Genomic DNA, 17045 nt, shown 5'->3' on the forward strand with positions numbered 1-17045 from the left:
ATTCCACCACTTCTCTACTTAGAAAAGTGTTGGAAAAGATCCAAATGTGAAAGAGTCTCTTTTATCATACAGAAACAACAAAAAGAACCCATAAGTGGCTGTTAGAATAATCATTACGATGTGACTCAGTGGGGGCGAGCGAGGTAACAGCCAGCCAGTTGATCTCCCAGCGATTTACTGTAGAACTGTCAGCATGTCAAAATCAACAGTTGCCTGACTGTTCCTTAAATAACTATTGAGGTTCTGGCAGGATTTCATTATCCTGCCTCGCTCGCTTCTCTGCCAGGGATAGGAAACCACTTTCTTTAAGCATCGGGCATTGAGCATCCCCAAGCTTCCTCCCCGACAATTATCTTCTCCATTGAGCACTGTACAGGGCTCTTAAAAGGGGTTGTCCAGGTTCAAAGCTGAACCCGGACATACCCATATTTTCACAAAGGCAGCATTTCATGCTCCGATGCTCTCCCTTGCCCTGCGCTGGATCGCGCAGGGCAAGGATTTCTTTATTTACAATAACACACTGCCGGACAGAGGTTTCCGCCCAGCAGTGTGTTCGGTGACGTCACTGGCTCTGATGGGCTGGCTTTAGTGCTGCCCTAGCTTGGCAGCCCTAAGGAGAGCCCCGTAAATCACCGGACCTCCTGAAAATGCCTTTGCCCTGCGCAATTCAGCGCAGAGCAAAGGAGAACATCGGAGCATTTGCTCTTGTCAGGGGGGCTGCCTGGGTGAAAATATGGGTATGTCCGCGTTCAGCTCTGAACCCAGACAACCCCTTTAAGATATAATGTGACATCTCTGACCGATATGTAGAAATCAAAGAACTGAATCCCCAATATACAGCACTTTCAGCCGAATGTGGTGCAGTGCTAGACACTTTTTTTCTAACTGTATACCAACTGCAGGTCGGCCTACTTCGAGAGAGAGAATGTTATGGCAGAATATTGGCTCTGCTTTGATCATTCTAAACCACTCCGAGTCCTAACATAATAGGAGATATTCACATTAAAGGGGTTATCCGAGACTATAAAAAGCTCCCCCATATGCGGGGCCCCTCACAATGAATCTACTTACCTGGCTCCCTGCTTTTTGCAGTCTCGGATAAACCCTTTAACCATAGTAGTACCATATTCATGAAAACACTGCTTAATTGGGCCTCACAATGGTTCCTAGAGTGCCAAGTTTATGTTTGTGCGCATAGCACCAGCCTTATACTACTTATAGTACCTGTTCCTTGCTCAAATGCCGTTCACTCCTCCAGGAGGCTTAAATACATATGAGAATCATTTTAACAGTTGAACAGTTGTCATTGGCAGTTCTTGCTCGATAACAGCAGTCCATAGTGATGTGATGGACAAGACTTCTACTAAAATACTGATCCTTCACAGAAGGGCACAGTCTGAGGCAACATGTTCCTTGCCTCAGATTGTACACACCTTAAGACAGATTTTATTTTCTTACCGGCGCTAGAAGAAAAAGTAGGTGACTTAATCAGCAATACAATTGATTATTGAAACTTTCGTAAACTCGAAAGCTGCAATGTTCAATATGTTTTTATTGCTTTCTCATATTTTTAGGGGCTAAATCGGATTACAGGTGGTGAAAGTTTTTGGTCAACACATTTAAAGGGGGTGTATGCTTTTTTAATATTGATGACCTATCCTTAGGATAGGTCATCAATATCAGATCGGTGAGGGGCTGACACCCAGCACCCACGCTGATTAGCTGTTTGAAGAGAAGGCAGCGCTTTTACAAGCGGTGCCTTCTCTTCATTGTTTACCTGCTCGCCGTCGCATCGGCCGCAGTGAGCAGGTGTGATTACATCTCAGCGCCTTCTTGTTAAAGTGATATTATATCAATGATCTATCCTGAGGACAGGTTATCAATATTAAAAAAGCGGCCCACCCCTTCAACAGTATTTGAATGGTGCAGAAGTTTCAAAGATAAATTATCTGCATTGCAAACATGACCTCCATGATTTTTCTCTGCAATAATTCCCATAGACATCTTCACTGTAAAGTCTAATGATCTCTCACAATTCAAGTCTCCAGTATCCACAAAAACTAGAGTTATTTCTGTTTTTGAAGGCTCTAAGCAGATAAATTCACCACCTGTGAGGATAGAAAAATTCATTTCCGCTTTGATATTTCAGCGACATTAAATCGCAATGTTATTAGCAGAATAAGACGTACAATTTCAAATGAGCTAGCTGACAATAAGGAAAAAAGTTGGGATTAAAATGTAAACACGAAAACTTTCTATGAAAAATATGTATCGTTTATATCTAAGTCCTGACTTTGAAGGAACCTCCCCTGCCATAGACCAGAAGTAGAAACCTACAAAGTAAGATCCATCTTTTTACTTGTGAAACATCTGCACATTTTATGCTGAGGAAGGGTTCACTCCTCGGGCACGTTGTAAGCAAGACATCTGCTGGCATTAATATAGAGGTAGGATGTACGAGGCTGCTCCATCTTGCTGAAAGGAAATTCACAACATAATTAAAATCTCAAGTCATTTTCCTTAACAGGAAAATATGAAAGTTTGATTTTAATATGTTGTATAAACTCAAATATACCGTAAGCGTCATATTACAGGAATACATGAAATCATTTTTTTTTATTTTTTACTTAAGTCCTATTCTTGAGCTATAATGAGTGTTTATGAGGTCAGGTTATCAGAGATAAGGGCTCCGCATGAGCCATCAGCTGACGGTATTCACAGAAAGCAGAGTCACAGTTTGCAAACAGACTAATTTTTTTTTTACTGTTGTTTATCAGAAACGGCTGTACATTTTTAATAAAGACAAACTGAAAAAATGATTTTTAGCCCAAAATGAGTAAAATGTAATCATAAAAAAAATGCCCCCGAAGGTGTACATTGTCTAAGTATATGGGCCATAACTTTTTTTGACTAAACTGTGGAGTCCACACTATTATAAGTACTGTATTTTTTTATGCACTTTTTTCCGGTCAAAAGTGGGGGAAAATGGCACTGCATGTTATGGAGCAAATACTAGTGAGCACTTCCATTATGGAGCCGCTGGAACTGCAGAGTGGCAGCGAGGTCCGGAGCTGGAGAGATGTTAATTTATATATTTTATGTCTGATGGGAGTGTGAGGTCCACTAATCAATGAGGGTCTGATCAGAGGTTGAAAGGGGTCTGGAGTCTAATAATCTAATTCTTTTGCTGACTAATCTTTGTGTTCATGATACCTATAGCAGTGCTGATTGTTTCTGTACCAATCTGCATATGTGAAGGTGTAACAATCCTTATAAAGGGACTACTCACAGCTGTGGAGAAAAGAGGCAGTACAAGAACCTATGGGCGAACAGCACGTCTTATGCTGCTGGATTTATGGGAATGTATAAAATAACACAGTAGGTGGCATATTGGTTAGGTAACGTATGGCGGAATTGTTTGGTCTCTGTAGTTACGTTTGTGCACTGGGCAGACATATTAACTGATGTATGGTAGTACTATTTAGGCTACACAAAGTAGCATGGCATGATGGTGCTTTGGGTGGTTGCCATATATTACTTTGGCCGTTTTTTAGGGCTTATATGAATGCTGTACAAATACATTTGTGTACTGTATAGGACTACTGTGAAGAAATAGAATGGAATCCAGCTTCCCATAAAAACAATATCTTTATTTCTTTTGCAGTTAAAGCATATACATTCCCAAAGGTCTACGCGTTTCGGACAGTTGAATCTTTGTCCTTAATCATGAGGACTAATCATGGTATGTCATGATTAAGGACTAAGATTCAACTGTCCGAAACGCGTAGACCTTTGGTGTCAATTTATATTTTTTTTACCGCAAAAGAAATAAAGATAACGTTGGATTCCATTCTATTTCTTCACATCGCTTCAGCCAAGTCCGGGCTTCAATCCGTGCCTCCCATTAGCGAACACAGATGAGCGCTAAAGTTTCTCCTCTTTTTTATGAATTGTATAGGACTACTGTATCATGTGGGTACTGTATTATGTAGGCAGTGCATGGTAGAAGTATAATCTTAGCAATGCAAGCTGTTTTGGTAGTTTATGGCAGGATTATGTGCATGTTATCTTGCGGCAGTTTCCAAGAACATGATTTGATAGAATTACCTGGGCACTGTGTAGCACTACTTTTTGGACAATGTATGGTGGTGTTATGTGGGCACTGTCAGGTGGCCTTGTGTCGGTGATATATGGCAAGATGCTTAGTTGGGTACATTTTGGTGGTACTATTTTGACACTGTATGATAGCATTTTTTGAGATCATTATGGTATATTATGAGGACACAGCATAATGGTATAGTTGCTGTCTTTTTTTTTAGGATTGTAGCTCAGAGTCCATGGATTACGTTGGCATATAAATGGCTGGTGGTTTTTCATGCAAAACATTTGAATCTCTGTGTATGTTACTAGGTGATATATACATATATACTAGATCTAGAGATTTGGATAAGAATACAATTGTTATCTATTGTGCTCTCATACTTAAAAGTTCTTAACAAATTGAGAATAAAATTCCAGAAATTTCAGCTTTACAGAGACATTTTACACTATGAAATGTAGCAGTGTTACTGACTGGGGTGAACCTGTCCATCCAATTTTATGTCAATAAAGCAGTAATGGAAGGTTCACATGGACATTTTTGACACCAGAGTTTGGCATAGATTCTGCACCAAAACTTCATTCCACTGTATTCAATGTGAAGTCATGCATAAGACCATGGTGTTTTTGCTGCAACCGTCCTTTCTCAGCACAGTTGTGGCCATAAACTGCAGCCTTCCATTAAAGACAATAGGAGGCAAATTGCTCATGGCTGGCAGAGTGCTTATTGGCATGGAATCTACGCAAAATCCACCATGTGAACGGCTCCTAACTGTGTATTGAAGCTTTTCTGAGTTTCCTGTACATACAATCCTCATTTACGATCCAGACAACCTGCACTTTTTTCTGCAGATTTTTCAGAAACTTGTGTTGCCTTTAGTAAAGAATCGGTGGTCAACTGACACTGATTTTGTAAAGAATCAGAGGCTTATTTGCAATCCCCTGAATAAATGGCTTGCATATAGCTAATCTAAAAGGATTTAGCACTTCTATATGTATCATCTGAATTTCTTTAAATAAAGCCTCACTAACTGGCCTATATCTAAATTGTCCAATATCTACAGCAACACAACAATTTTCTCTAGAGCACACTGTTTTGTTCTCCTGAGGTCCACAAGGCCAAACAGTCTGTCTACAGATGGAAATTATGATGTGATACGTACTAAGCCATGTTAAGTAACTGCTTACTGAAAGAGACATTGACATAAAGCATAGAAATACAGTGGTGCTTGAAAGTTTTTGAACCCTTTAGAATTTTTCGAAAACGACATCAGATTTTCACACAAATCCTAAAAATACATAATGATAACCAAATCAAACAAGTGAGTCAAAAATATAATACTTGGTTATTTATTGAAAAAAATGATCCAGTATCACTATGAACCTTCAGGATTAGCGTATAATTTGAAAATGAAATTAGAGTCAGGTGTTTTCAATCAATGGGGTGAGTGGGTGACCTGTTTTATTTATCTATCAATGTTTGATCTTCACAACACATGCTCGTGGAAATATATCATGGCACAAACAAAGGAGATTTCTGAGGACCTCAGAAAAGGAGATAGTGATGCTCATCAGGCTGGAAACAGTTAAAAAACCATCTCTAGAGTTTGGACTCCTCCAATCCACAGTCAGACAGATTGTGGACAAAAAAGAGGCAATTCAAGACCATTATTGCCCTCCCCAGGAGTTGGCGTCCAACAAAGATCACGCCCAGAACAAGGCACATAATAGTACAGGAGGTTACAAAGGCACCTGAGGTAACCTCTAAGCAACTAAAGGCCTTTCTCACATTTCCTAATGTCAATGTTCATGAATCTACCATCAGAAGGACACTGGACAACAATGGTGTGCATGGCAAAATTGCAAGGAGAAAGCCTTTTCTCCTTGCAATCCTGCCATGCAGAACTTGTTGAAGTAAATGAGAAGCGCTATGTTTGGAGAAAGTAAAACACTGCATTCGAGCATAAAACCTCATCTATGAAACACAGTGGTGGTAGTATCATGGTTTAAGCCTGTTTTGCTGCATCTGGGCCAGGATGGCTTGCCATCATTGATGAAACAATGAATTCTGAATTACACCTGCAAGTTCAGGAAAATGTCAGGACAGCAATACTTGAGCTCAATCTCAAAAGAATGTGAGTCATGCAGCAAGACAATGACCCTACGCACACAAGTCGTTCTACTAAATAATGGTTAAAGAAGAATAAAGTTTTTAAATGGCCAAGTCAAAGTCCTGATTAATCCAATAGAAATGTGGTGGGAGGACCTGGAGTGAGCAGCTCATAGGAGAAAACACACCAACATAACAGAGTTGAAGCTTTTTTGTACGAAGGAATGGCCTAAAATTGTGCAGGACTCATCAACAATTACCAGAAACGTTTAGCTGCAGTTATTGCTACACAAGGGTGTCACACCAGATACCGAAAGCAAAGGTTCACATACTTTTGCCACTCACAGACATATGATATTGGATCATTTTCCTCAATAAATAAATGACCAAGTCTCATATTTTTGAATCATTTAGATTGTGAGCCCCACTGGGGAAGGCAAGTGATCATTTCCTCTTGAGTGCATGCAGAATATAAGGAAAACGTATGGCCAGATTTACTCCATTTCTACCTAGGATACCTATGTTAGCACTCAGACAACTGCACATTATTAATGTAAGGATATATGCGCAGTAAACAAACACAATGGCAATTTTATAAAACTAACTGATAGGAAGAATAAATCCAGGCTGATTTATGCACACTCGGAGTGAGAGATAATAAGAATCCCCTCGCAGCTCATAACACTGGCTGTGCTTGGCTAGTCATGCACTATTCCCTGTAGACCACATAATCTGTGTGAATTCCTGCCTGGAAGGGATCAGTTAGCCACATGTACAGGAAACAATTCTTAATCATTTGTTTAAATCTGCATATTAAACATGGAAGCAGCCTTTTCTACTTCTGTGGGGTAAGCACATTTTTCTCAATTTCAATATAATTTTAGCTTTTCATTTTTCTTTCGGAGAGAAATAAAATAAAAATATCTTTGCTCCATTTTCATAAAGGGTGTCTCTAGGCTAAGATGCTAAGATATGAGAACCCATTCACTTTTTTTGCGTGCCATTCTTTAATAGAAACTGGTTGTTTATTGGTCTATGAAACAAAACGGCAATATCAATTTGGACACCATAGCAAGAAAGTAAAAGAGTGAAGTTCATATCTGATATAAAAGTGCTTCCTGTGGCAGGCTACAAGGATGGATGCTGAAAATATTGCCTGAAGTTACTACAGCTAGAGTAAAGTTATTCCTCACAGCTGTTGGAGGGGGCTGGGAATATATAAAAACAGCAAATGACTGGAGTAGAAAAGAAGCCATCTGAGCTTTAAAGAAATGAGCGGCGTGCCAACAGTAAAGAGCTGGATATAACAAACCTATAGTATGCAAATGTGACATAGCAGCAATGACCGTCTAGACTAGTAACCATCTGTCCTTGATGTCCTTCTCCTGCCTTGAGGAGTTTGGTGAACTCAATCCTACCAAAGTATTGTGTGTAACAAATTTTAACTATGCCTTTACAATCCGCCTCTACACCTGTCAAAAATAACAGAATGGCTTCAAAAAGTTTCTCAAGAAAGGATAGTGGATCTTTCACATCATGAACTTGTCTTCACAACTTAATATCCTTCCTCCATGTGCAAGAAAACTTCCTTCTCTCTTCTATATTACGGTATGTCATGGTGTGAAACTATGAAGTTGTAGAACATTTGTACTCGGTTTACGTTAATAGTTTCTATGTGGTTGGGGACTCAACTATTTTATTTTGCTGTTTGTTTCTACTATATATATATATATATATTTGGATATATTCTTTACATTTGCTACCATTGTTCTTTACAGAAGTCATGCCATGATTTTGTGCCATCTAGTAAAATCAATCAGAGGAGTTTCAAACAAAGAGGTTACATGGGGACAAAACATCACTGAACAGAAAGCTCCAAAATGCATTCCGTTCTCATACTGGAGAGCAGACCGCAGCATGCTGCAGTTTGCTTTCCGTCCTGAGATGACACAATAGAAAACGGATCCGTCCCCATTGACTTGCATTGTGGGTCATGACGGATCCGTTTTGCTCTGCATCCCAGTCAATGGAGTTCATGGCGGATCCGTTTTGGCTATGTTAAAGATAACATAATCATAATGGATGCAGACGGTTGTATTATCAGTAACGAAAGCGTTTTTAGTGAACCAGGCCGGATCCAGCAAAAACGCTAGTGTGAAAGTAGCCTTAACTGGTAAAAAATTGAATTTCAGAAATCACAATAAAAAATCATGATAACCAGAAAAATTCGGCACATTCATAAAGTCAAGAACCCTCTTCCTCAAATAAATGACCTCATTATCACCAAGGCTATAATCATAAATCTGTGTCTACTAAAAGCACAGTATCAGGAGAGAGCATCACCTAGAGACAAAAGTTCATATTTCAGTCGTAGTGCAAGGTGCGCTGGATTAATAATGGTTTGGATTTGCGCTATGGCATAATTTATGCCAATTTCATCTGAGCTTTAAAGAAATGAGCGCGTGCCAACAGTAAAGAGCTGGATATAACAAACCTATAGTATGCAAATGTAACATAGCAGCAATGACCGTCCTAGACTAGTAACCATCTGTCCTTGATGTCCTTCTCCTGCCCTTGAGGAGTTTGGTGAACTCAATCCTAACAAGTATTGTGTGTAACAAATTTTAACTAAGGCCTTTACAATCCGCCTCTACACTGTCAAAAATAACAGAATGGCTTCAAAAGTTTCTCAAGAAAGGATAGTGGATCTTTCACATCATGAACTTGTCTTCACAACTTAATATCCTTCCTCCATGTGCAAGAAAACTTCCTTCTCTCTTCTATATTACGTATGTCCATGGTGTGAAACTATGAAGTTGTAGAACATTTGTACTCGGTTTACGTTAATAGTTTCTATGCGGTTGGGACTCAACTATTTTATTTTGCTGTTTGTTTCTACTATATATATATATATAATATATATTTTGGATATATTCTTTACATTTGCTACTATTGTTCTTTACAGAAGTCATGCCATGATTTTGTGCCATCTAGTAAAATCAATCAGAGGAGTTTCAAACAAAGAGGTTACCTTTACTGAGCTGCACTGGCATGCTCTCCGACTTCATCAGGCGCTGATTTTGCTGAATCTGTTGGGATGTTGAGGCATGATAAGAAGGCGGCACCATGACAGATTGGCTTGGCACAGCTACCATAAAACTATTCCTTCCAGCATTATGGCTTGTGTTGGTGTTTGATGGTGAAGTCATATGGTTCATAGAACTCCCAGTAGGGATTGCTGGCCCGATTAACTTCCGTCCAAAATTAAGTAAACTGTTGGACACTTTGTTTATATTGAGCGGCGTAGGCTTGGTGTTTGTACTAGAATGAAAAAGTGATGTTCAGCACGTTATCCTGTGTATGTTGAATACAAATACTGTATACTGATCGAACAAGCAATGCCTTTAAAAGGGTTTTCCCCTAAATACATTACCACTTATGCACAGGATGGTCAACCACCAACCCATTCAATGTTCCCCTCACCAAAGTCATGTGGGTCAGGAAGAACAGGATGACGGAACTGCACTACACTAGTGATCGTAGGCATCCCATTGGTGGAGGCCCAATGATCAGACATGTTTCACTTATCCTGTGGATAGGTTATATATGTATATTTGTGGGAAAACCCTTTCAATCTCCTTAAACAAAGACCATAGGAAAACATAATTTATGATATTAATAAGAAACACAATGGTGGTCATGTTGGATCAAGTTTACATTCAAATAGTATAACCACAGTGGAATTTTATTCTTTATGGAATATTATTAGGAATATAATTATGATAGTTATTTAGGCCAATTACTAGTCCTGGTGCTGCTATAGCCACTTGAAGTTAAGGGTTTCTTTCCCTTTTGTATTTTGTTTGGGTTGTTTTTGTGTGTTGCATTTCCCTGTTATTTGTATTAAGGCCTCAGGGAGTCTCCTGTTCGTCTTTCCTTTTGGAGGAACAGGTTGTCTCAGTCCTGACATTAGTACCAAGGTCCTATAGGGTGAGTTAGGACACTAGGTATCCGGTGTATGAACTTGCCTACCTCTGGGTCTGTTCATACTGGTAGTTAATCAGGACTTTGATTAGGGTTTTACTAGGAGGTGTCCATCTCCCTTCCCTAGTTTCCAGGCCTTATTTCCTCCCCCCTTTCCCTACTATGTTCGGTGTGATGTTTCCCTCTCATACCCGAACGTGACATTTAATTAATGTTAGGAACTCAGGTTTTCTGGGCAGTATGGTATTGCTGGCCCTGCCTACTTCTGTTGTCCCCTGTCTACTTGTAGCTTGTGTCGGCCCTGCCTACTTGTTTCCCCGTCTTCTATCAATTTGACTTGTCTACAACTCAGGGCAACTTTTAGGTTTATTAGGGCCGCTTTAAGTTGCTAGTCTTCCCCTGGTAGTGACATTCTGGTCCTCCTGGACCTCATTCTCACTATCACAACAGGTAAAAAAAGTGAAATAAATCTGGAATAGGCACCAAAAGTAACATAGCGATGATCAGTTGCATATCCTCACAACATGGCAAAAACTACTGTTCTGAACGGATTTATGGCCAATGCTGAAAATTGATCTTGTGTATATCAAATAAAAACGGCAGATTATTAGCAGCATTTTGGAGAGGGCATTGAATTCTTCATTACTTTTCAAATATACATTGAAGCTAAATTATAAAAATACTGACCGTGATCTGTTCATAAAATCAAGTCCACGCGCTCTATAGTAGTCTAAATTCTGATGAAACTGATAACTTATTGGCCTTGGATTTTTCTGTAAATTTCAAGAAGAAAAAAAGAATATAGTTACAGTATTAGTATAACCAAAAGATTACATGTTCCATTGAATAATCATTTACAGCATGTATGCAATATTTTTTGTAGGATAAATTGACAAATAATATAGAGAAACCTAAAAAAAAAATACTGCTTTGAAAAGACCAAATCAGAGAGGATTAGATTTTTCTATCACAGTTTCAAATTCCCTTTTATCCAAAGAATGTTGGTCGTGGTGATTCTTATAAAAAAAACAATCCTCACTGTAACTTTGGGTGTTGTCTCACAGAGGTTCCACTGTCTATAAAATCCACTGAAAAATGACAACTGTTCATCAAACGTAATCTTTGGTATGGAGGTAGGCAAAAACTTCCAAAAACATAATTTTCACCTTTTTCATTCATTTTCTGTCTGCCATGTCAACAAATATAATTTTTAATTATTAACAAAGCCAAGCCAATAATTTTTCGCTACAAGTATTTTGCACCAAAGTGGTATATGTCTGATTAAGGGTCTGTTTTAGTTGAACAAAGAGGAAGTTGTAAAAAAACTAAACAAAACAAAACAAAACATACCATCATTTTATATCTTGTTATAATAAATCGAGCCTCAAATGATTCATTGTAAACAAAAGCTATTGGCATATTTTTTCTTTAGGGCTATTTTCACACTAGCGTTTCTATATGATGGATCTCATAGATAATACCGGAAAAAAATGCTTCAGTTTTGTCATGGGGACAAAACATAACTGAACAGAAAGCTCCAAAATGCATTCCGTTCTCATACTGGAGAGCAGACCGCATCATGCTGCAGTTTGCTTTCCGTCCTGAGATGACACAGAGCAAAACGGATCCGTCATGACCCACAATGCAAGTCAATGGGGACGGATCCGTTTTGCTCTGCATCCCAGTCAATGGAGTTCATGACGGATCCGTTTTGGCATGTAAAGATAATACAACCAGATCCATTCATAACGGATGCAGACGGTTGTATTATCAGTAACGGAAGCGTTTTTAGTGAACCAGGCCGGATCCAGCAAAAACGCTAGTGTGAAAGTAGCCTTAACTGGTAAAAAACAGAATTTCAAAAAATCACAATAAAAAATCATGATAACCAGAAAAATTCGGCACATTCATAAAGTCAAGGACCCTCTCCTCAAATAAATGACCTCATTATCACCAAGGCTATAATCCATAAATCTGTGTCTACTAAAAGCACAGTATCAGGAGTGAGCATCACCTAGAGACAAAAGTTCATATTTCAGTCGTAGTGCAAGGTGCGCTGGATTATAATGGTTGGATTTGCGCTATGTCATAATTTATGCCAATTTCAATAGTAAATCTGTTGGGCCCCAGGAGACCATGTCCTCTAATACTAAGTCCTGGCAAATTTTTTAAAGGGTTTCTACCACTTCGTTTCACATAATTAGCTTTCAGACACTAGCGATCCGCTAGTGTCTGCTCTACCAAACAATCCTAATATAATAGCTTTTGGGGCAGCCGTTTCGCTAAAAAAAGAACTTAGATTGTATGCTAATGAGCCTCTAGGTGCTATGGGGCGTCTTTAGCACCTAGAGGCTCGGTCTACCTTCACAAAATGCCGCCGCCCAGCGCGTCCCTCCAGCCCGCCCATCTCCTCCGGAATGCGATCCTCCCTGTGAGCGTATGTATTCGGCGCATAGCGCAGTGAATGTCTGACCGCTTCCCTGCTCAGACATCTCCACTGCGCCTGCGCCGATGACGTCTAGTGCTCCAAGGAACAGGCGCAGTGGAGATGTCTGTGCAGGAAAGCGGTCAGACATTCACTGCGCATGCGCCGAATACATACGCTCACAGGGAGGATCGCATTCCAGAGGAGATGGGCGGGCTTGAGGGACGCGCTGGGCGGCAGCATTTTGTGAAGGTAGACCGAGCCTCTAGGTGCTATGATGCCCCCATAGCACCTAGAGGCTCATTAGCGGCTGCCCCAAAAGCTATTATATTAGGATTGTTTGTTAGAGCAGACACTAGCGGATCGCTAGTGTCTGAAAGCTAATTATGTGATAACAAAGTGGTAGAACCCTTTAAAAGAAGTGAGCATGGTGTAACATTGCAAAAAGTTGCAGTTGTGACTTTTTGACTCCAATTTTCTGTGCTCTTAGGCTACTTTCACACTCACGTTTGGTGCGGATCCATCATGGATCTTCACAGATGGATCCGTTGAAATAATACAACCGTCTGCATCCATTCTGAACGGATCCGTTTGCATTATCTTTAACATAGCCAAGACGGATCCGTCTTGAACACCATTGAAAGTCAATGGAGGACGGATCAGTTTTCTATTGTGCCAGATTGTGTCAGAAAACGGATCCGTCCCCATTGACTTACATTGTGTGTCAGAACGGATCAGTTTGTCTCAGTTTCGTCAGACAGACAAAGCAGAATGGAGACGGAACGGAGACAAACTGATGCATTCTGAGCAGATCCTTTTCCATTCAGAATGCATTAGGGCAAAACTGATCCGTTTTGGACCGCTTATGAGAGCCCTGAACGGATCTCGCAAACGGAAAGCCAAAACGCCATCTGTGTTTAAAAGTCAAAGTCTCCTGATGTCCAGATATCCTGATAAGGCTGCGAGTACTCTACTTCCAGCCTTGACAATACAATCTTTTTTTTTTCCTGTTCCTTGAATGTGAAAAGCAATCATATAAGACATATTTTGTGCTAAAGAACCTCTGGCAGGATTTGACTTTCTTTTTTCAAATTAATAAGGATACAGCTGGAGTGAATGTGGTTTGGGACACTGCTAAGGCCTATATAAGAAGATTGATAAACAAAAAGATTATTGAGCTTAAAAAAGGATATAACAAAAAAGAGGAAGATTTAAGAACTATAGTGACAAATAAGGAGGCACAGATAAAGAAAAAAACACCGGAAATCAAAAATAAGTGGACAAAAGCGGTTAATAATTACGATAATTACATCAAGGAAAGGGCGCAGAATAAAGAATTATTTGTCAAAACTAGGAATTACTGGGAAGGAGGTAAACCGGGTAAAGTCTTATCCAAGATAATTAAGAATATGGAGGCGGTTGAGAATATCGCCGCAATTAGAGGAAAAGATGGCCTACTATATAATGATCAGGAAAAAATACGGGATATATTCAAGACCTTTTATAAAGAACTGTATTCAGAAAAAACCCAGATACATAGAGAAGAGATGATAAAATATGTGCGAGAAATAGGAACCCCAAAACTCAATGATGATCAACAGACAGCATTAGACCGGCCTATATCCGTAAAGGAGATACTAATAGCAATAAATGAAGCACCACCTGGTATAACACCAGGCCCGGACGGTATTCCAAATGAATTATATAAAAGAGATAAAGAATTCTGGGCAAATAGACTTATGGAAGTACTTGAATACTCAAAAGGTACAGGATGTCTACCAGAGTCTATGGGAGATGCGACGATTATTTTAATCCCAAAAAAAGATAAGGACCGATTGGATCCCACATCGTATAGCCCAATTTCACTAATGAATAATGATTGTAAAATTCTGGCTAGGATTTTGGCGAAAAAGTTGAGGAAGGTCATAGTACATTTGATTCATATGGACCAAAACGGATTCATTCCGGATAGGTCTACAACAATGTGGGCTTGCTTAGGGTCTTTGCAAATATCCAGTTTACAGAGAATAATAAAGAACTATGCTCTATTCTATCATTAGATGCGCATAAAGCATTTGACTCTGTGAACTGGGACTTTGTATGGGAAGCTATGACAAAATTTGGTATTGGCCCAGGATTTATAGACTGGATGAAGATTGTATATAAAGATTCCAAAGCCAGAATATCAGTTAATGGTATATTATCTGATGAGCTTCCGTATAGAACGAGGGGTGAGACAGGGTTGTCCTCTCTCCCCTTGGTTTTTGCCCTGACAATAGAAATCCTGGCTATAAAGGTTAGGCAGGATGTGGATTTGCGGGGCTTTAGACTGAGGGGGAGTGAGGACAAAATCTCTCTATATGCAGATGATCTGCTCTTCTTCCTGGATGATACAAATAAGGATCTGCAACGTGTCATGCTGCTGGTGGAAGAGTTTGGTAGACAATTAAATTATTTTCCTAAATTATGACGTAAAGTCATGATTTTATGAAAGACACGGAGGCGAGTATTGCTTAACCCTTTCTTTACTGAAACCACAGCAGCAAAGAAATTCAGTAACATAATCATCCAATGGGCATATAGCCCCTCCTCCTAGCCATAGTATAAAGGGAAGTCCTCTCAAGTCCTTCTTCCTCTTTCTTTGTCATTACAACTCCTCCATCCAACAGCAACTGGAACATCCGGAACCGATCAATTCCAATGTAGAATCAAACTCTTCTCCAAACCGAAAGCTGGAAACTGACAGCAACATCAACCGCATAAGCCGGAAAAACCTCTCCCATCCGAATCTGAACGGTATCAACCTTAAAAAGAAATAAAACAGGTAATAGCACTTGTAACGCAATAAAGCGTCCAGCTCTTCAATATCAATCTGGAACAGACAAATATAAATAATAACATATAAATAATCAAATAACGTTAAAATAACAGATAATGCATCATGTGTCGAAAAAAACATCTGAGAGGGAAAACAATAATACGGGAGGGGCAATACTCGCCTCCGTGTCTTTCATAAAATCATGACTTTACGTCATAATTTAGGAAAATCATTCAATTTTATTTCAAGACACGGAGGCTCCTATTGCTAGTTTAAAGCCGATTTACAATAGAAGCGAAAACATGAGGATCCGGCCTGAAATAGAATTCCTTAAAAGTAGAGGCTCGAGACCAATTCGCCAACTTCATGACATCCTCCAAGCGTGCCCGACATAGCCAAAGAAGTGGCGGAAGCCCCCCGAACGGAATGTGCAGTAAAAATAGAAGTATCTATACCAGAGAGAGACAAAATCCATTTAACCCAACGAGACAAAGTGACTGCAGAAACCGGAGCATATGGCCTGCGGAAAGAATAAACAATTGTGAGGCCGAGGGAGATCGCAGAGAACTAGTCCTGGCCTCATACTCCTTCAGACATGTGACCGGACAGAGCACCAAAGATGAAAAAGCAGGATAAGACACAGAAGAGATATTAGTCTTTGTACGTCGCAAAATTTGAATGTCACACCATCCGGCATAAAGGACCTAGCGTCATGGTCCAACGCCCTGACGTCCGAAACTCTCTTGCAGGAAATAAGGCAAAAGAGAGTAACCAACTTGGCAGACAACTGGCGAAGAGATAGTTCCTCATTGGTCTGCCAAGATGAAAGGAACGACAAAACCGTGGAGACATCCCAAGAGCTAGTAAAACGAGGTCTAGGGGCCACAAAGACGAGACCCCTTAAGCAACCTACACACCAGAGGGTGACGTCCAGCAGGGCAACCCTCAAATCCCCTATGTCCGGAGGAAATAGCCGATCTAAACACATTGATCGTACGGCAAGCCTTACCCTCCTCAAAAAGGGAAGAGAGGAATTGAACTACATCGTTCACAGCTGCCGTAGTGGGATCCAGATTCCGAAGGAGGCACCAACCAGCCCAAGACTGCCAAGCTGCCCGATAGGCTCTTCTGGTTCCTGGGGCCACGCGCTCTCCAACAGGAACTTAGCTGTCTCCGAAAGTCCTTCTGTCTGCCAGGACACCCCGACACTCTGCAGGCTAGTAGACGCAGCGAACCCTCCAACACCAGCGGATGTGGTGATTCAGTGGATCCAGCAGGAGAGATGGATGTATAGGAAGTAACAGGGGCACTCCACCAGTAACTCCAACAGTTGTGGGAACCACGACTGAGTGTTCCAAAACGGAAGTACCAGGACCAGCTCCGAGGCTGGAGACGTATCTTGGCTAGGATCCGTGGAATAAGATAGAACGGCGGAAAGCATACATCACGTCTTCTGACAATTGTTGAAGAAAAGCATCCACCGCCTCTGCGCCGGGTCCGGTCTCAACTGAAATACCTGGGAAGTTGGGCGTTCCAGCGAGATGCGAAAAGGTCTATCGAAAACGGGCCCAACAGGACGCGATGGTGGAGAAGATTCCACATCTAATCTC

At 40.3% G+C, this 17045-nt stretch overlaps 1 protein-coding gene across 1 annotated transcript in view; it reads right to left on the reverse strand.

Annotated features, from left to right (window-relative positions):
* The window catches only part of TBC1D5 (TBC1 domain family member 5), a 651704-nt gene that overhangs the window by 96067 nt on the left and 538592 nt on the right, over positions 1 to 17045 (reverse strand). The window contains exons 17-18 of the mRNA XM_040432915.1: positions 10880 to 10965; positions 9240 to 9529 (exon numbers count right to left, since the gene is read on the reverse strand). Of these exons, the coding sequence (XP_040288849.1) occupies positions 9240 to 9529; positions 10880 to 10965 (376 nt within the window). The remainder of the gene's footprint in view (positions 1 to 9239; positions 9530 to 10879; positions 10966 to 17045) is intronic.

The sequence above is a fragment of the Bufo bufo genome, chromosome 5 (genome assembly GCF_905171765.1).
Source record: "Bufo bufo chromosome 5, aBufBuf1.1, whole genome shotgun sequence".
Classification (NCBI taxonomy): domain Eukaryota; kingdom Metazoa; phylum Chordata; class Amphibia; order Anura; family Bufonidae; genus Bufo; species Bufo bufo.